Here is a 21,176-nt window from a genome sequence, read left to right on the forward strand (position 1 = left end):
TGCGTGAGGCGCCTTTACACACGGCCTGCGAGTGTGACGGGTGTGGACCGTCACGATCACACACAAGCTACAGGGACTCTGATTTCAACGAGTGCCCTTCAGTAACGTTCCCTGCCTTACCATTCCTGTGCGTGTTCTTATCGAATAACTGCCTTCTGGATTTAGCCTTATTAACATATTGTGAATGAAAACCATTTTATTTTCCCTTTAGTTCTTTGAGCTAATAGCTGTTGTTAACATTGTTTTTGGCTATTAGCCGAGGTTCCTTAACCTGTTTGATTTCTAGACGTTAGAAGGAATGAAACACAGGAGATTGTGACGTTTCAGAAGAATGCCAAATAAAGACAATAAAATCGATGAAAGTTGCTAAATGTTGTCACAGTATTAAGGAGCATAAGGAAGTCTAATTATACAACTGTAAAAGATTGATTTGGGGCAGCTTTTATTTATGGATTTTTAGGGCTAGTCAGTAACTTAAGTCATTAAAGTCTCATACTTGGCAGGTTTTAAACTGTCCTTTAAAGTTGAAAGGCTTTAATATCTTTAAAACTATGAAAAATTGATAAATGTGGTAATTCCGAGAAAGTTGCAGTATTCAAAAGACCCTCACTATATCATAAAGCCTTTTTTTTGCAAGGGACCAAAAAAGCCTCAAATTAATGTAAGCCAAAAAGGGTTATTGACTGGCTTTCTCAAGTCATCCTAGGCAGTGGTTCCCAAATGGAATGTTAAACGTGACCTTGTTTGCTTTGAAATAACATAGACTACTGGGCTCCAGATCAGATCCAGGAATCAGAACTTGTAGGGGAGAGGCCAGGTGAACTATTAAACGCACCCCGGGTGGTTTGTCCGGGAATCTGGGCAAATGCCGGTTGAGAAGGTGTATAGAACCTAGCTGATGGAATGCTATCGGAGATCTGTCTCTTGCTCTGCTTCCTTCTGGGTTGGTTCTAATCAGATAGGATTACAAAGATGGTCACAAAACCTAGATGTATGTCTCAGCCTCACTGCAATGAAAGGAACACCTCGTCCACAATGGTTGCAGCAAAACTCAGGCTGTCTGCACATCCTTGAACCTGAGGGACATGCGGCCCTGATAGGGACTCAGTAGCTGCCGGTCAGATGAGGCCCGTCTGGGAGCGGGTAGGGGAATGGCTCCCCAAAGGAAAACTTAGGTGCTGCAACCAGACGATGGGACAGACAAGTGAGCACAGTGGACGCCTACTGGGCGTCTCCTCTGCTTGTTTAACAGCAGGTCAGCTCGTGATGGAAGCAGGAGTTGCCCTGGTCCCTAGAGGGACAAGTACAGCCGAGCACCTGTAAGGGAATTGATTGCAGTGCTTCCAAAGAACAAAGCCAAAACTCTGAAATCCAGGCTTCTTCCTTAAAAGAGAAATATGCACACCCGAGTTCTACTTCCGAAGGCCTTAGCATTAAAGACACTTCAGGTTCTCCCTTCTCGGTGCCTGGTCTGACCCATCAAACCTGGCGGTTCCTAAGGTGATGAAGCAGTTTGTTGGGGGTGGTTCCTCAAGTGCATCACAACGGGTAATCTGCCTAGTGTTTTCTGGGTACACGGGGTTTGTTTCCCCTCAAAACTCCAAAAATGTGCCCCTCATTGAAGCTTTCTGTTAGTTTTACATGCTGTTCCCTAGAGCTCATAGAAATCTTGTTTGAGGATTCTGGAATTTCTGTCAGGAAATAGCGTCTTTGTTCTCTCTGGGTTGAATAGAAAGTCTGTCTCAACATCAGTTTCAGCCTGATGCTATGATATGAATCTTCAGAAGTTTGTGGATTTTTAAGGTTTAATTCTTCCATGTAGCTATAATATTGTCATTCAGATACAATATTTCAAGGGCTGGGTCTAGGTCTGTTTGCATTCATCATTCCAACCCAATTAAATCGTTTAAAAAGCCAGGGTGAAAAACAGAGAAATGCTAACATTGTGAAGTGATCAAGTCCGTGGAGAGTCCACGTGCGGCTGCTTTGTAGCAAGCTGGTGGCCCCCTGGGCTGCAGTGCCCCCACTGCAGGCCACACCGCCCCTCCCAGCACTGTGCTGCCTGCAGCCGAAGTCCAGTGGGAGCTCCAGGCCGCAGCCTCTGTCTGAGACCCCCCATCCTGCCTCCCGGCATTCTCCGTCTCTTGCTGGTTCTTCCTGGTCTCCCTAACTTCAGAATGTGGGAGTGCCTCCAGGCTCAGAAGTAGGATCTCTGAGAAGCAGTAAGAAAGGAGTTTCTTTCTACTCTTCCTCCCCCGGTAATTCCATTCAGTCTCCTGACTCATTTCTGTGAAAATGCTGCCAATTTACGTCTCCAGGCCTGGCCTCCTACAGTCAGATGTCTCCGAGTGTCTGATTCAGTGGTTCTCAAACTCTTCGGTTGAGGAACTTCCTGACCCTCTTAAATTGCTGAGGACCCAGAGAGATTTTGTTTATGTGGGTTATATTTATTAATTGTATATTAGAAATTATATTTTAAAAACGATACGGAAACCCACATTCCATTAACTGTCAGACTGATGCTGTCGTCATGTCATGAATCCTCTAGAAAATACTGTATACGTGTGCGAGAATAAGAATGAAAAAGGCAGATGACCTCAGTGTTAACAAATTAAGTCCTGTGGTCCCCTACTCTGGTCCTAGCCCAGCCCAGACCCTCTGCCTTGGCAGGGAAGGTTCTTTTCCATTAGCGTTCACACAGCCAAAAACAAAACTGAAGCTGAGATCAGTGCAATGCAAGCTTTATTCAATGGCCAAAGAATGGAGAAGTGGGAATTTAGTTCACAGGTCAACCTCTCGCTCACGCTCATGTGGCGAGAGGGATTTGATTTTAAAGAATGAGGACAATGCGGGGAGGAGCGAGGCTGATGATGGGGAGGCATTTGCATTGTTCTTCTGGGGGAAGGGGCGGGGTTTCCCTGAAATGGGATGCCACCCTTTTTCTGTCCTTTTTTGGTCGGCAACTTCCGGTCATGGCCGCTGGTAGGTGTGTCACTTAGTAGCTGATGTAGTAAAAACAGCATAGATGAGACTCCGGGTCTGTTGAAGGTCAGATTCGTTGCCATCTTGGTTCTAGCTGGTTCGATCTGGTTTTTGTTTTTCTCTTCATGTCGCTTCGTTCCTTTGTCTTGGGACCCTGTGACTTAAAGAGATACGTTAGCTCCTGTTCAAGGGAGGGGTTGGCCGGTTTTGAGCCAGAATCTGGTGTCAGCTCTGGCAACAGTAGGAAAATAGTTTTGACCATAGAACCCTGGAAGAGTCTCAGGGTACCCCAGGGGTCCCCAGGCCACACTACGAGAACCTCTGGTGGAATAATTTAATATGCCTGGAACTGAAATGTGATTTCTCTCAGACCTGCTCCAGTTCAGTTAATTGGAACTCCATTTTTCCAGATGTTCAGACCAAAACCCTTGGCATCTTTCCTTGAGTCCTGTCTTTCTCGTGTCACACTTTGGGTTCCTCAGTAAATCTTATAAGCTCTGCCTTCAAAATATCATGAATATCCAGCCACTGTTCCTGTCCCCTCTTCCAAGCCACCACTGTCTCTGAATTACTACCACAGCCTCCTAAAGTGGTCGTTTTGCAACAAAGTGATCAAGTCACACACCTGCTCGTCTTGCAGTGGGTTCCCATCTCAGGAAGACGGTCGTTGCGAGGGTGTGGCATTGTGCCGTCCTGCTCTTCACAGACCGCCCAGGTGCCCTCATCCTGCCGAAGGACCTTTGCTGGTGCTCCAGGCCCAGATTTCCACATGCTCCTTCAGGTCAGCTAAGATGTCACCAGCAGAGGGACCACTTTCTAAATTTTTAGCATCCCACAGGCATAGAGACATAGCCTTTCTGCTCTCTCCAGCTTTGCTGGTATCAGTAGTATATTACTTGTTGTGCTTTTTATATTCTCCTCCCCCACTAGAATGCAAATGATTCTAGGAATCCAGGAGGGCAGTAATCTTTGTGTCTTGTTCACTGTTGTCTCCGAGTGTCTTCATCAATGTCTGGCACGTAACAGGTTCTCAAATATTTATTGAAAGGACAAATAACTAATGTAACCCTTAACTCAGTCAACCAGCCCCTGTACTTCTTATGCATGTTAATGTCAAGGGACCCCTGTATACTCCGCAGTGGTTCTCATCCTGCGCTGTATGTTCTGGTCACCAGAGGGCTTTAAAAACTCCTAATGGCAAGCCCCCACCCAGTTCTCGTAAGTGAGACTCTTGGCTTGGGACTTGGACACAGGAACACTCAGAAATCTTAGCAACAGCTGGAATAATATTATACAAGGCAAAGAAGTGAAATCATCCATGTGGGCAACAAGGAACACTCAGAAATCTTAGCAACAGCTGGAATAATATTATACAAGGCAAAGAAGTGAAATATCCATGTGGGTAACAACCAATCAGGCTTCCGAGAAACCTGGATCCTAAGTCCCAGCTTCTGGCCACACCTCAGCACCAGACGTTCTGCCATTGGATTCTTTTCTTCGTGGGTACCTGGAGAAGGAGGTCCTGCCCAGTCCATCGTTGCCCATGCTCCCCACCCACCTGACCCAAGTCCAGTGCAAGGGTCGATCAGGTGTGGCAGGAAGGAGCCCTTTGGAGGGGGTATGGCCTCAGCTGTGGTGTGGCAGGGCTGCCCTAGCACAGGCAGGCACTTGGCTCCTGGCCCTGCGGTGAGCGGAGATTGCACCTGCCCAGGAAGCAGCCAGCCCATAGAGGGTCGTTCCTGGGCTACGAGGCACCTGATTTAGGAGTTTGCGTGCTTTCACCCTTTTATGTGAGGGGTCAGCCTCTTCCCATCTGGCCTCAGGGGCCTGTGAGGTTGGGGGATAGGAGTAGTATGTATACCTCCTTTCTGGACAACACAAGAATCTTTGAGCACTCTAATCCTGTTCCCTCTTATCCAACTTACATGCCATTGTTCTAAATCAACTTTATTGTAATTTACATGTACGTGAATGCAACTTGATGAGCTTCTGACAAATGTATACACTCCAGTATCTTTGCCACCATTAAGATTTAGAAAAATGTCTATTCCCTCCCACAGAAGGTTCCTTCTTGCTTCTTTGCAAACAGTCCTTCCCACCTTGACCCCAAGCAACAATGATCTGCCTTTGACCTACTCTAGTTTCATGTAAACGGAATCATACGGTATGTACTCCTTTGCATCTGGCTTCTTTTGCTCAGAGTGCTTCAAAAATTAACCTGTTTTATTGTCTAATTGGTTTGTTTGCTTAAGCAGTATTCCATTGTAAGGTTGTATTTCACATTGTTTACTCACCATAGACAGATGGATATTTTGGATGTTTCCTATTTGGGGCTATTATAAACTCTAGAAAAATTCTGTTCAAGCCTTTGTGTGGACATAGTTTTTTTTCTCTTTTGGGTAAATACATAGAAGTAGAATTGCTGGATCTATATGCTAAGTGTCTCTGATTTTATAATAAGCTGACAAGTGATTGGACCCTTTTCTATTCTCCCCTCCAGTGCACGAGAGTTCCAGTTGCTCCACATCCTCGCCAATCTTTGATGATGTCAGTCTTTTCATTTTAGTGGGTGTGTAATGTTATCTCATTTGGATTATTAATTGCATTTCCCTGCTGACTAATGATACTGAGCATTTTTTATGTGCATATTAGCCATTCTTATAGTGTCTATGAAGTAGCTGTTCAGATCTTTTGCATGTTATCTTTTAAATTGGTTGGTCTTATTGAATTGTAAAATTTCTTTGTGTATTCTGGGTAAAAGTCTTTTGTCAGGTATATGCACTATGAATGTTTCCTCTCTGTTTCCGGCTTCCTGTTTTGCTTTCTTAAGTATCAAAGAGAAGATATTTTTAAATTTGATGGAGTCCAGTTATCAGGGGTTTTTTCTCTTATAATTTGTGCTTTTTGTGTCCTGAATAAGACATCTTTCTAGCCAAATTTCTCCTGTGTTTTCTTCTAGAAGTTTTATAGTTTTAACATTTTCATTTAGGACTATGTTCTGAGTTAAATTTTGTGTATCATATGGGGTAAGAGTCAGTTTTCCCTCCTATGAATCCCCCTTCTTTCTGCAGAATTTCTAGAAAATACCATATTTCCCCCATTGAATTGCTTTGGCACCTTTGTTGAAAATGAACTTACTATATATGTAAGCATCTATTTGTTCCATTGATTTATATATATCTTAATTTATATATAGCTATATTTTACATACAAACAACACTGCCTTGATTACTGTAGCTTTATAATAAGTCTCAAAATTAGGCAGTGTTAGTCTTTCCACCTTGTTCATCTTTTTCAAAATGGTTTTGACTATTCTAGGTCGTTTGCATTTCTTTATAATTTTTTAATCAGTTTATCAATTTCTGGAATAAGCCTGCTGGAATCTTGACTGGCATTTCACTGAATCAGTAGATTTACCTGAAGGGAAATTGGCATTTAACAATACTGAATCTTCCAAGCCATTAACATTTTTTATATCTCTATTTAGGAGCTTTTTCATAGTCTTTAGGCAATGTTTTACATTTTTCAGTATATAAGTCTTGTATGTATTTTGTTAAATTTGTCCCTAAGAGTTTCATGTTTTTGATGCTACTATAACTGATTACATTTATTTCTTTCTTTATTTTGTATCAGTTATATATCTATATTTTAATTTCTGTCTAATTGTTCCCTGCTGGGAAGATTGATACAAAATATGCAATTTATACAAAAATACAATTGATTTTTGTATGTCGACCTTGTACCCTCTCACCTTGCCAAATTCACTTATTAGTACTAACCGCGTTTTGTGGCTATCCCTTCACATTTTCTGCATAAACAATGTCATCTGCAAATAAAGACTGTTTTACTTCTTCCTTTCAAAAGTGTATGGCTTTTCTTTCCTTTTCTTTCCTTATTGCAAGGCTAGAAACTCCAGTATAGTGTTGAATACAAGTAGTCAAATGGTCATCCTTGTGTTGTTTTTCTGTTTGACAGAAAGGGCAAGTGGTCAGTCTTTCATCATTATGTATGTTGACTGTTAACTTTACCAAGTTGAGGTAAATTCCTTTATTTTCCTGGTTTCTTGAACAGCTGTTGATTTTGTCCAGTGCTTTCCTTGCATTTATTGAAATGACTGGGTAGCTTTTCTCTTTTGTTCTGTTAATACAGTAAAACACCTTGATTTTCTTCAGCATGTTCAACCAACCTTCATTCCTGGGTTGAACCACAGTTAAATATAGTGTATCGTCCTTATATATTGTTGGATTCAATCTGCTAATGTTTGGTTAAGGATTTTTTTTCTAATCTACATTCATGATGCTATTGGTCTGTAGTTTTCTTACAATGTCTTTGCCTAGTTTTGGTATCAGGATAATGCTGGCCTCATGAGTTTGGGCATTTTTCTTTCTCCTCTCTTCTCTGGAAGAATTTGTGTACAGTGGGCCGTATGTATTCCTTAAATGTTTCGTAGTATTCACCAAAGCTAAGTCCAGCTCATTATCACTTTGGGCTTGCCTACATTTTCATATTTTAGGAAATTTGTAAATGTGTTCAAAAGATTTAATCCTGGTTACTTTTACTGATTTTATTATTTTTTTTGGAGAGATTGTCATTAATTTCTTTTTACTGTGGTAAAGTATATGTAACATAAAGTTTACCATTTCAGCCATTTTTAAGTGTGTAGTTGCATTAAGTACATTCACATTGTTGTGTCGACTTTAATTTCTTATACTGGTATTTCTTAAACTGGAATATTTTTTAATTAAAGACATTCTATTTAAGCTAGCATTTCAGCTTTTTTTTTTTTTTTTTTAACTTAAGATCTCCAGAATTGATTGATCTTGTGTAACTGAAACTTTGTCCCATTTGATCCACATCTCTCCATTTCCCCCACCCTCAGCCCCTGGCAACCACCATCCTACCCTCTGCTTCTAAGTGTTTGACTGTTTTAGGTTCCACATATGAGTGAGATCATGCAGTATTTCTCTGTCATCAATTATTCAAACATAACCTTTTTTGTAAATGCGTTAGGTGAAAACATAGTTCGATGTGAATGACATTATGATAGCAGTTATTTTATATACTTGTATATAGTTTCATAAAGTTATGCATTTGAATTATATTTTCACCTTGCACGTTGGTTTTACCTCTTAATGATAATAAACCCTATTATTTGGAGAATTTTAAAATAATTAAGGATTTCAGGAAAATGCTTTGTATTTGAAAAATTAAGTTGTGTTTTATTATATTTAGCTGGTGTAGCTCTTTATTCAGATCATTTGAATTCTGGAGTTGCCAAAGGGAGAGGTTATGAATATGGTTTGAACTCACTCTCGACGTCTTTGTTGCACGTGATTATTTCACAAGAAACACTCGGTGCGAATTACCTTTCTTTTGCCGCTGAGTGGATTGTCACCGACAATGCGAGGGTGACAGCACTTTGTAATGACTCCCAAAACACAGGTCAGAATTATTTTAGAAAAAAAGTAGTGCCAGAAAAGGTAACGTTACAGAGTTTTTCTTGTACATATAGGAGAAAGGAACTCAGTTATGCTGCTGTGATTTTTTTAAAAAGTGTTCAAAACAAACATACAGAATAAATGGCATTGTATAAAATAACAAATTTTATTTCTATAAAATATTTTACACTAGCTGTACACATGCACACACCCACACAGAACTTAACCACACATTGAGTAATTTCCTTTTAATAAATCTACCACATTATTATTATATTACAATTTACAATATAGTTTTTGAAGACACAATGGGGAAAGCTTCATCATTCATTTATAAACCTTCCATAAATTACAAAAGAAAGGCAGTCTGAAAAGTATGTATAAAGAGTAAAAACAATTTACAAGTGGACACGAATTACAAAATAGTAACCATCAAATACATCTGCCGGCAACTTTGTAAATCTTTTTTGTTGTTGTTCAGGTGCCAATGGTGAAGATTGGTATGGAATCATTTTGAACAGACTTAAATTTAGTATGTTTTTGGTGTGGCTTATGCATTATGTGGATTGCTTTACGTGTATGCTGTTCATTGTTGATTATTTGTGTATGGCATTTTGACAAATAATGAAAGTAACGTAAATCCATATGCCACAAAATGTAACACTGAAAGCAATGAATATTACCAGCTTTTTGGCAGGTTGGAGTAGTGGTACTTTACCAAAGTTACTTCCTCTCCTCTTTTTTAAATGATTTGAATAAGTAAACATTTCCTGTGTGTTGCCTGGCTTGCTTCGAAAGACGAAAAACCAGGATCTTATAATTGCACAGCCTGTGCAACTTGGTTTCAAACCACTGTGTCTGTGAGGGTGAAGGGCACTGAATGCACAACACATACAAAGTGTACACTGTAGTTTTTATTGGACAGTACAAATCATTGTGCATTTATAAGGCAGAACATCAAGGCGATTAAACTAGGAATTTCAAGACCAGAGTTAAAGTGAGAGTTATGCATCATGAGGCAAGCTTTTTTGAAAAGGGAGAGAGGTTGAAATCATTCCTTTAAGGGCAGATGACAAATGCACAAAGACTGGGACCCCAGGGTAGGGAGTGAGCTACAAAGAGCTACTGGCTGCCCTGCGTGCTCACGAGACAGCCCAGCTCCCGCCAGGGCCCGGGCAATAACAAGAGCGATGGGCGCGGAGGCCCGGCGGGAGCGCCAGCAGCCCTGTGTCCTGGCGCTGGGTTTAAAGGGGACGGTGGTGCAAAGAGCATTTCTCTACTGGTGTCAGGGGAGAAGATTGGTTTTTTAGGAAGTACTTGAGTCATGAAAGCCCTAGTTTGGAATTAAAGAAAATTACATAGATTTGGAAGTTGTCCGGAAGCACGTGAATCATTTCACTGCACCCAGCTTTTTCAGCAGTTTCTTGCCTTTGGAAAGCAGCCCCTTTTTCTTTCTCGAGGACATTTCCCTGCCTCTCCCAGGACTACCAGTACCCATAGATGACGTAGGTGACCCAGAATGGAGATGGGCTGTGGGAGATGGCACTCTCCTTGCTGTACCTGAACCCTCAGGAGGAACCTAGTAGGCACATTGGGACAGGTCATTGAGTGCGTGAGCGCCGGCGGCATCCCTCCGCTTGCCGCGCGACATCAGTAGCGTCGCGCTGCCCCGTTTCCCACCAGGCAAGGTAAGGGTGGTTCGTTTCTTCTCTGAAGGGTTGAAGTATCCCGTGAGAGGCACGCGGCCCTCCCACGGCATAGCTCAGAGAGGGGGTCTGAGGGCCCTCAGAGAGAGGGCCAGCAGTGTGGGGTTTTCGGTTTCTTTGTCTTCGGGGGAGGGGGTGGCCATTGCTTTGGCAAAACAAAGCCTGGGTAATCATTTACTTTGTAACTTAAGACCAGAAGCAGGAAGGAGGAGTCATTTTGAATTAGGGTGAGAGTAAGACTGGCCGAGTACCCATCAGTAATCTTAAAAGCAAAAGTTCTTAAAGGGAATTTTGTATTTGAAAACTACTTGGGTATATGAAATCCTGACATTGTTGAGTACATTCCTGGGTTAGTATACCATAGAAATACTGGAGATGGCACACCGGTTGAAAGAAAAAAAATAAAAAATAAAAAATAAAATGAACCTTAATTTCAATCAAAGAAAGCTTAAAGGCCCTTATCGTACGCTTTCATTATTTCCAAGGTATTAAAGATGCGTTTTTGTCGATACAGAGCACATGGTAGGGTTTCCGTACACTTGAGTGCTTCCTGGTGCTTCACAGGAGCAGAACTGTATTGTAACGCGGGCATGACGACGTGGGCTCACCCACGTTTACGGTCGCGTGCATGCCTGCGATTATAGAATGTCACCTTTCCTCTCGCTCCCTTACCTCACCAGAGCCAACCTCTTTCTAATACGAGTATTCATTATTCATCAGGCAAATATGAGCCCAGGGGCTTCAAGCTTCCTTGGATTTAAAATCAGGGTCTAATTCTAATGGAGAACACCTACTAAATCATCCCAAAGTACACCTGAAGATACCATCTATTCCATCTAATGCAATCATTTGAGCTGCATGTTTCGTTAAACTTGGTATTGCATTGGTATACCAACAAAGCAGTCTTCCAACCAAACGCCTGTGTGTTCAGGACACTTGCTTGTGCTTTGAGGAGAAGCACCAGCTCTCCCGTAAGGTAGAGGGATGGTCACTTAAGAAAAAGCTGTCTGCTATTCCAGCCAGCATGGGGAGTGTTCAGAGCCAACTCTAGATCACCTCGTGTTCACTACTCATCCGCTCGATCTTGAGTTGTGGTTTTTTTAGGTAAAATTTCCAGAGTAAACATTTATTAGGTTGTGCTTTTTCCAAGAGTGGCTAACAATGCAATATGCAGCTTTAATTATGAATAGACATTGGAACACTCTGTGTAAACAAACAATTAGCCGGTTAAGAAATATGTTCCCAATGTTGGCCTTCCAAATATTGTTAATGTAAATCGTAGGAAATGATTATCAAACATGACTTATTTCACTACAAATTCAGTTGCTTTACAACTGAGACCAATAACACTTTAGGTCCAGTGAGTTTTTGAGACATATTTCTTCTTTTTTTTAGCCCCCCAGTGGAGCCTTAAGTCTACCGCATTGGTCCACTGCAGGTAGCTTAGGTTGCTATGTTTACAGGTATCTTCAGTTGCTCACTTACGTGAAGGCTACATTGCCTGATTAAGGGGTGAAATGCACACTCTTCTTCTGTTTCCAAGCAGATGAGCAAAGAAATAAAATATATATAAAAATATAATATATAAAAACTCGCAGTGATGAAATAAAATAAAAATGAGACACCAAACAAATGTAATCTGATAGTTATATATGGCTGAGAAGTTCTTTGACCTTTGTTCAGAAGATCTGTTAAAACCCTGACAGGGCAAATAACCGCTATTGCCCACCGACTCTAAGGACTAGCCATCCCCTTTTCACTCTTAAACTGGGCTGTGCGTCTGTGATGTAGGACGGGACGTTCCTTTGTGAGCAGAGCAGATTGATTAGATTGAAAGGGGCATTTTGGTGAAACAAGTAAACTTGATTGAGAATTAGGAATTTTTAGGCACAACCCCCATGGAAGGGCAGAGAAAAAATTCAGGGTATATGCTTTTCGGCCTAAGACATAAAAAGAGCAATGCAAAGACGGCAATAGACCATCTGTGGCAGAGTGGGACGGGTTAAAAATGCTGAACACATGTGCTTACCCTTTTCGTCTTCGAGCGTGTCGGCGTGTCCTGCGGGTAGTGGGACGGCGCGTCAGAAAGATAGACTTCTACGTCATCAGGCACTTCTTCTAGGAAGTTGGAGGGTACGAGGCCTTTCTGCCCATTAAGCTCCCCCTAAAAACACAGGGATGAGAAAGAAGAACAATTGACTCTATTTTTCCAGAAACCCACTTCTTGCTTTAGGTAAAGGAATACGGCTCAGAGTAGCGAGTGTATTCTGGCTCAAAAGTGGCAGACAGAACCGGGACTCCAGTGCTTCCGGACTCCCCTGATCACGAGAGCGACCTCGGCCACGTGCTCGAAGTGCAGGGTCCCGGCGCCCACCCTGAGGTCTCGATCTGGCCTGTCTGGAGTGGAGCCGAGGATCTGTTTGGGCCAAGGGGCCTGGGTGGTTCTCAGGGTCAGGCACACTTAGGAACAGTCCTTGGGAGCATCTCAGAGGTTCTCAGCCCTGACCAACCTCTGAGTCCCATGGGAACTTGTACAAATACCGTTGCTTGGATGCACTGAGAGAGGGGAGCTGGGGCGGGTGTCGCATGCAGGGGCAGGATTGAGGGGGCCGACCGGTTCCACCTGGTATCTTTTGTCCTGTGCGTCGCTACAGCCTCATTGTAAGAATCCACCCAAGAGGGGAAGGTGAAAGTGTTGGCACCTCCTCGAGGTGACTGCTTCAGGTTGGTATATATCCTTCCGGACCTTTCTGCGCAGTCACATGTCCATGCACGTAACACAGTTCCAACTGCCCACTGGACGTCAGTCCCGAGCAGTTCACAGCCCACCACGTCAACCCCCCCAGTGCCAACTTGCCCCACAGAACCCAAAACCAAGTTCAGAACCGGCCCCAGACAACCTGGGAGTGTGTTTCTGTGTCCAGTAGGTCTAGGAGATGACAACTTGAAAGAGCCAGCCTACAACATCAAAATTAAGAACTGTGCATCCAAGAACGTGACCAACAGAGTGAAAGAGGAACCTACACAATGGGAGAAAATACTTGCAAGTCAGATATCTAGTAAGGGGTTATAAAGGATATATAAAGAACTTCTTACAACTTAACAAAATAAACAACCCAATTAAAAAGTGGGCGAAGGACTTGAAAAGATAATTTCTCAAAAAAAAAAAAAAAAGACAAATGGCTAACTAGCACATACAAGATACCACCTCACATCCATTAGGATGGCTACTATAAAAATATTTTAACGTTGGTGTAGACATGGAGAAATTGGAACCCTTGTACACTGTTGGTGGGACTGTAAAACGGTACAGCCACTATGGAGGAAACAGTATGGTGGTTTCTCAAAAAATTAAAAATAGAATTACCATGTGATATGATCCAACAATTCCACTTCTGGGTATTTACCCAGAAGAATTGAAAGCAGAATTTTGAAGAGAGAACTGTGTACCTATATTCATAGCAGCATTCTTCACAATAGCCAAAGGATGGAAGCAACCTAGCTGTGCATCAGCGGGTGAATGGATAAACAAAATGTGGTCCAGTGGAGTGTTATTCAGCCTTAAGAAAGGAAGGATATTCTGACCTATGCTACAACAGGTGAAGGGTCATAAGCAGACATATACTGCGTGATTCCACTTACATAGGTCCGGAGAGTAGTCAAGAGTCTAGAGACAGAAAGGAGAAGGGTGGGCGCCAGGGGGAGGGGACAGTGGGGGACTTGGTGTTTGATGGGGACAGAGTTAATTTTGCAGGATGAAAAGAGTTCTGGGGATGGATGGTGGTGATGGTTGCACAGCAATGTGAGTGTCCTTAACGCTGTTGAACTGTACACTTACAAGTGATTAAGATGGTAAATTTTGTTATGTGTATTTTCTCACAATTAAAAATTAAAATTATTTTTTTTTTAAAGAGGCAGGTCCGGGTACCTCCCAGGTCTTCCTGTGCGGTAGTCCCTCCTGAGCCCGACAACCACGTGCCCAGTCGGCCACCAGCTCCTTCTGCCTTGACCTTGAAGATCCCACCCTCCTGATTACCTGTGGCCACGTCAACCCTTCTTCCTCAGGCTCCACTCTTAGCTTGTCTTTCTCCGTTGGTGTTACTTAGGCACTCTTTCTAGGACATCTTTGCTTTTTGCTGTACATGTGTCCCTGGTGATTTCTTCCACGCCAGCGCTTGCAGACAACATGTATATGCAAAGGCGCTGGAACTTCAGTCCAGACCTCTCAGTAGGTCCAACAGCCAGATTTTCCGTCCAGCACCAGAGGTAAGCACCAGACAGAGTAGTTGGCTCGTGCTGGGGGCTACATTCTATGAAAACGCACAGCTTTACACACACATCCCCATCAGCACCATGTTCACATCACAAGAGGCACCTGTGTGAACCAAGACCGACGGGGGCCTGCGTGTTCAGGCTCCCGGGCTGAGCCCTGCCCTGGGCTCCCTGATACAGCGGTGGAGGGAACTGCCTGCACTCTTCATTGTTTTCGCTCTTCTCTTGAGCCTCCCAGCACAGTTCTGCTAAATCACACGTCAGAAGTGCACACGACACGACTTCACTGTTGGCGTCCACCGCCACGTACCCCTGCACAAGGCGTGGTCGCTAGAATCGTGCGCCTGCGTGAGTCCCCCTCCGCATTGGAGAGGCTCTGTAGCCTCAAGCTCAATAGTTTCTAAGCCGTGTTTTCCTCGCTACCGTGTCCTTATTTCTGTGTCCCCAAGGGCACCCGTCGGCTGAGGCAGAATCTGCAGATCCTCCTGGAAGAGGTCACAACCACAGATCTGAGCCCTGGGTGGCCGCGAGCCCAGCTTTGTCAGCCTCGCCTGTCACCGTCTCAGTGCAGGCCCTTGCCCCTCACCTGGGCCGTTCCATCGCTCGTCACCTGGCCTCTTGGGACTCCCACCTCCCTTAGATGGCCCACTTGCGAAACCCTTGAGCACAAGTCTCTCTAAGAGAAAACTTGACATCTCCCCCACTTGCAGACCCTTCACAGTCTGATCTCTGCTCCTCTTCGAGCCTCATTTCTACTGCTTTTGTGTTTGAGGCCAGATACAAACCGTGTGAAGACCTTACGTTCGAACAGAATTGGAATCCGCTGGGCTGAACGGTAGAAAACCTTACAGTCTATCCCGGCCCCTTTTTCTTCATGCCCAGTCAGCACGAGGCCCCATCACGCTTGCATAGGTCTCCTCCTTTGCTTCCTTTAACACTTTAGAATGCTACTGTACGGCCTATTTCCTTCTGACCTATCAAAGTACATGATTTAAGAGTTTGGGTGTAGAAACACTGGGTAGTGCAAGCATCTGGCTAACACAGCATAAGGGTTAAAGTATTATGGGGCCCTGGGAGTCTCAGATGATTGGAGACAAAGCAGGGACTTAACTGGGGATGCTGTGAATTGTGGAGGGGAAGGCCCAGGTAGACAGCAGAGGCCCCTCTGTCTACACTCTGTTCGTTATGGGATGTGGTGGAACTGAGGAGAGACTAGGAAGAGATCACAGGACTAGGTCCCATAAAATAGCTGAAAGTTAGCTCTCTTGAGAGCTTTTAAGATTGCACATGATGTCAGACAATGCAAGTGGGGTGAAATTTAAGATTTTTGGTATTAAGTTAGGTATCCGCGGTTCTTGTTTATCAAATAAGAAATAATAACTGCACTGGGCAGTCTGCTCAGCAAATTTGACCAACAAAATAATACTAAAGCCACTTGGTGGGGAGAGAACTAAAACGTGCACATATCAGTTTAGATCTGATTCCTACTATCATATAAAATTTAGGTAGGCTATTCAAGAAAATAAAGTAGATAAAACAATGTAGGAATGGGAACATGCAGATCATATTAGAAAAATATTTTTAAATTACCAGAAAATACTATGTCCAGTTTTGTCTATACGTTTGAAAATCTAAATGAAAGGCATGGCTTTCTAAATATATATAAAGTATTAAAAGTTGACTCAATAAGAAGATAATTATTTAACCAAGTGAAAACTTTTGTACAACTGCATCCTAAAAGGACACTGAACCTAAACGATTTTTAGGCAGGTTGTAATAACCTTCATGTAATTGTAGGACCTTAACTATGTCATTTAATCTGTTGGGAGCATGAAAAATATTGGAAGCTTACCAGTTCATTCATAATTCTAGCATAATCCTGATACCAAAAGCCACAAAAAAAGACACTCCAATAAATATAAATCAATATAATTTCTGGAATATAAATATAACTTCTGAATAAAATGTTAGCAAATCAAATCCAGTGCTTTAAAAATAATTGTAAACAAAAATAGTTGTACACCATGGTCAATAATTGACTGACCAAAAAAAAAAATAAGTTCAGCAAATGAAAAACAGGATGCTTAACATTATAAAGATGATCTATCTTTACTGATAATCTAGCTTAACACATAACAGTGTAAAGATTAGTGATATTCCTACTAAAATACAGACTGTCAGGGATCCCCCGTCCCTGTCATTCAGAATTGTTTTCAATGATGCAGTAAGACAATAAAAAGAGATGACTGATAAATATAGAAGAAAAGACAAAATGTCATGATTTGGGGAACCCGAGAGAACCAACTGATGACAATGGATATAAATGCATTCAGAAACAAGATTTGTAGGGGAACATAAACACACATGCACATAAACAGGCACACAGTGCATACATATGCATGCACATAAACATGCACACATACACACATGCATACGCACACACATACACGTGCACATAAATAGGCACACGATATATACACATACATGCACATGCACATAGGCACACAGTACACACACATACACTCATACATGCACACATGCATACTCATGCACATAAACATACATGCACATAAACAGGCACACAGTGCATACATATGCATGCACATAAACAGGCACACACATACATGCACACACATGCATACGCACACACACATACACGTGCACATAAATAGGCACACGATATATACACATACATGCACATGCACATAAATAGGCACACAGTACACACACATGCACACATATACACATGCACACATGCATACTCGTGCACATAAACACACATGCACATGAACAGGCACACAGTGCATACATATGCATGCACATAAACAGGCACACACATACATGCGCACACATGCATACGCACACACACATACACGTGCACATAAATAGGCACATGATATATACACATACATGCACATGCACATAGGCACACAGTACACACACACGCACACATACATGCACACATGCATACTCATGCACATAAACACACATGCACATAAACAGGCACACAGTGCATACATATGCATGCACATAAACATGCACACACATACACACATACACACACATGCATACGCACACACACATACACGTGCACATAAATAGGCACACGATATATACACATACATGCACATGCACATAGGCACACAGTACACACACATACACGCACACATGCATACTCATGCACATAAACACACATGCACATAAACAGGCACACAGTGCATACATATGCATGCACATAAACAGGCACACACATACATGCGCACACATGCATACGCACACACACATACACGTGCACATAAATAGGCACATGATATATACACATACATGCACATGCACATAGGCACACAGTACACACACACGCACACATACACGCACACATGCATACTCATGCACATAAACACACATGCACATAAACAGGCACACAGTGCATACATATGCATGCACATAAACATGCACACACATGCACACATACACACATGCATACGCACACACACATACACGTGCACATAAATAGGCACATGATACATACACATACATGCACATGCACATAGGCACACAATACACACACATACACGCACACATACATGCACACATGCATACTCATGCACATAAACACACATGCACATAAACAGGCACACAGTGCATACATATGCATGCACATACACATGCACACACATACACACATACACACATGCATATGCACACACATACACGTGCACATAAATAGGCACACGATATATACACATACATGCACATGCACATAAATAGGCACACAGTACACACATGCACACATGCACACATGCATACTCGTGCACATAAACACACATGCACATAAATGGGCACACAGTACATACACATGCATGCACATAAACATGCACACATATACACACATGCATACGCACACACACGCAATATACACGTGCACATACAATTCATGTACACATGTACATATGCGTGTACACGTATATGCACACACACGTGTACGTTGCATACATACACATATACTCACACAAACACGGTCATACATACACATACACGCACACACATTTCCAACATATTTTCTAAATAACCAGTAAAATATATACCAGAAAAAAATCATAATAGCAAGAACATAAGAAAGAACTTTAAAAGATATATAAAAGGATGTGTAAGAAGAAATTCATGAACCTTCTGACAGATGAAAGGGAAAACTTAAAAAATGTCAGACACACCATGTGTCCAAATCAAAAGACAATATTATGTCAAGTTCCCCCCAGTTTAACCTAAAAACTAAACGCACCTCTAAACGAAATACTATGGGTTTGTTGTAGGGCAGGCTCTTTACAATAACGGTTCCTCCCAAATGTGAAAATGAATTATAAAAATACAATAATTGAGATAGCGTCAAGTAGCACTGAAGTCCAGAAACACTCTAGGTAGGAATGCAGTTCATAGGAGAAAGATGAGATCTTTAACCAGTGGAGAAAGGACGGATTATTTAATAAGTGGTGTGGGGACATTAGTTTCTCTAATTAGAAATCAAAAATAAAGTTAAACACTTGAGATTTACATGTGAAAATGAAGCTATAAAAGTGAAGAACCAAAATAAGATAATTTCTATCAATCACCTTGAAGGACTTTTTAAGCATGACTCCCAAGGGCAGAAAAAACTGACTACAGACAAATTTAAAACTTCTGCTTCATAAAAGAAAAACAAAGCAACAAAACCACACACACAAAAAAGGAAAAGTTAAAAAGCAGAAAATGACCTAGAAAAAGAACTATTTGCAACATACGGGACAAAATATTGAGACAGGCTGGGACCTGGGACCTGGGACCTGGGACCCTTTGCTGCAGTGCTTGCACCTGGACAGATGTCATCTCCTCAAGCAACAAAATACAAAGAAACTATAAGGGACTAAAAATAACCGCATGCATGCACAGTTGGGGCAAATTATGGACCAGATACAAAAAGACCCAAAAAAATCCCAACTGCCACTTCTGAAGAGCTGGGAGCAAAAGCAGGGGGTCGGGGGCAAAAGCAGGGCCCTGCGCATGCCCCCTGCACTCAACACCACCAAAGGGGCGAGCAGACCACCTAAGCCACGCCTCCAGCCCCACCCCTGGACACACCCCTACCGTCACCCCATATAAGGAACCAGCTGGCACCCCCCTCAGGGAGCAAGCAAGCAAGGGAACCTGATGCTTGTTTTCGCTCCCCCCCTGCTGCAGCAGGGGCCCCAGTAAAGCCTTGCCTGAATTTCTTGTCTGGCCTCTGATCAATATCTATTGATTAAGGAGGCCAAGAACCCTGGTCGGTAACAGTATGAATAGTACTCACTGAAAACTATACTCTTAAAACTCAGAAACTGCGCAGAGGAGAGAGCTTTGAAAGGCCACGTGTGCCTGAGTTTGTAAAATCCCTTTGACCCCAAGAGAAACCTGCCATATCAGTACTTGAGAGTTTCTCAGCTACTTTGATTTTTTAGAAAAAGAAAAGAAAAAGGAGGAAGTTTGGACTCTGATGCAAGATGGTGACCCCACTCCCAAGGCAGGGGACAGCGGTGGGTGTCTGGCCGGGCAGGGGCCGCTAAGATGACCAGCTTCTCTTCCTCGGGGATTATCGGGAGACCGGCTCCTCCACGGGAACGGGAATGAGAAGGAAGGAGGCTGGCACCGGGGTAGAGCCAGGACTGCCCCCCAGAGGCTGGGTCCACGGGGCTGCGAGAAGGAGGTCAGGGAGGAGGCCGAAACGCTGTTGCTTTTAATTAATTAATTATGCTTCTTTGTATTTCTTCCTTTTCCTGTTTGAAAATGTATTTATTACCTACGCAGTAAGTAATCCAGAACATTAAACTGTTTGGTAAAGGTTTGGATGAAGGAAATTTTAAATGTAAACATGTGAATACCCTTCCTTTGCTGACAGCTTGTATACATCGAAAACACCTCTGTTAGAAAAGAAGGAACTGTGAAGAGCACACGACTGCTGTCCTATAGTATACATCCTCAGGGAGGAAGACAAGCAAATTAGCCAACCTGTCAGCAAGCCATACAAAGTTCATACATAATTTCAGGGGAAAGAACAGGCAAGCAAAAAAAAAAAAAAAATATATATATATATATATATATGTATATATATATATATATATATATATTTGATGCTTCAAAACTTACATAATAAAATCCATCTTCATCAATTTCACCAAAAACAGTAATAATATCTCCAGTGCAAAATGTAAGTTCAGCCTGTAGAGATAGAACATAAAGTTAATAGTATTCTCCTGGAGACAGAGGTTGCTTTTTTTAAAAAAAAAGTTCTTCATGATTTCTGGTATGATTTCTCTTTTTTTCTTATTATTTTGGTATGAACCTATTCTTTCAGTCAAATAAGGAGGAAAGGTATAAATCTGATGAATGCCTCTGTCCCTAGCCTCTTAGAAAGGAAGGATATGTCACGATGACTCCAGGCGACAAGAAAAGGGCTGCCGGGCTCTGATTCTCGGCCAGAATTCAAGGTCGTCCCCACGTTCTGCTGGTGGCACGTCTTTAGAACCAGTCAAATAGTTAAAAAACCCGGAGCGTCAAGGAGATGTTCTCTGCAGTGTAGGGACCATTGCACAAACAGCCTTTCACTGAGTGTAAAAAAAAAATCTGTAATTAAATGTCTATTTATTAAGTGTCTACTCTATGCCAGGCTCCAGGCTAGAGGTGGGTGCATAGAATGCAGCAGAGGATACCAGAAAAAATTGCATTTTTATCTCTAGACGTGAAAAGAGGGACTAAAGTTCATACCTAAGAG

At 42.4% G+C, this 21,176-nt stretch overlaps 2 protein-coding genes across 8 annotated transcripts in view; one reads left to right on the forward strand and one right to left on the reverse strand.

The window, feature by feature from the left end:
- Window positions 1–5,564, forward strand: part of PIWIL1 (piwi like RNA-mediated gene silencing 1) — a 33,930-nt gene extending 28,366 nt beyond the window's left edge. Inside the window, exon 21 of the mRNA XM_061170405.1 lies at window positions 5,483–5,564. The gene's annotated coding sequence lies outside the window, so the exon portion shown is untranslated. The remainder of the gene's footprint in view (window positions 1–5,482) is intronic.
- Window positions 5,565–9,726: 4,162 nt separating this feature from the next.
- Window positions 9,727–21,176, reverse strand: part of RIMBP2 (RIMS binding protein 2) — a 76,524-nt gene continuing 65,074 nt past the window's right edge. For 3 of the 7 annotated variants that reach the window (XM_061170404.1, XM_061170401.1, XM_061170399.1), the window contains 3 exons: window positions 20,552–20,623; window positions 12,156–12,290; window positions 11,632–11,658 (listed from right to left, as the gene is read on the reverse strand). In XM_061170404.1, coding sequence (XP_061026387.1) covers window positions 11,632–11,658; window positions 12,156–12,290; window positions 20,552–20,623 — 234 coding nt within the window. Of the gene's footprint in view, window positions 9,754–9,810; window positions 10,000–11,631; window positions 11,659–12,155; window positions 12,291–20,551; window positions 20,624–21,176 lie in introns of those variants that run through there. The other 4 variants (XM_061170400.1, XM_061170398.1, XM_061170402.1 and 1 more) reach the window with 3 other exon arrangements.

This window comes from Eubalaena glacialis, chromosome 15 (genome assembly GCF_028564815.1).
Source record: "Eubalaena glacialis isolate mEubGla1 chromosome 15, mEubGla1.1.hap2.+ XY, whole genome shotgun sequence".
Lineage (NCBI taxonomy): Eukaryota > Metazoa > Chordata > Mammalia > Artiodactyla > Balaenidae > Eubalaena > Eubalaena glacialis.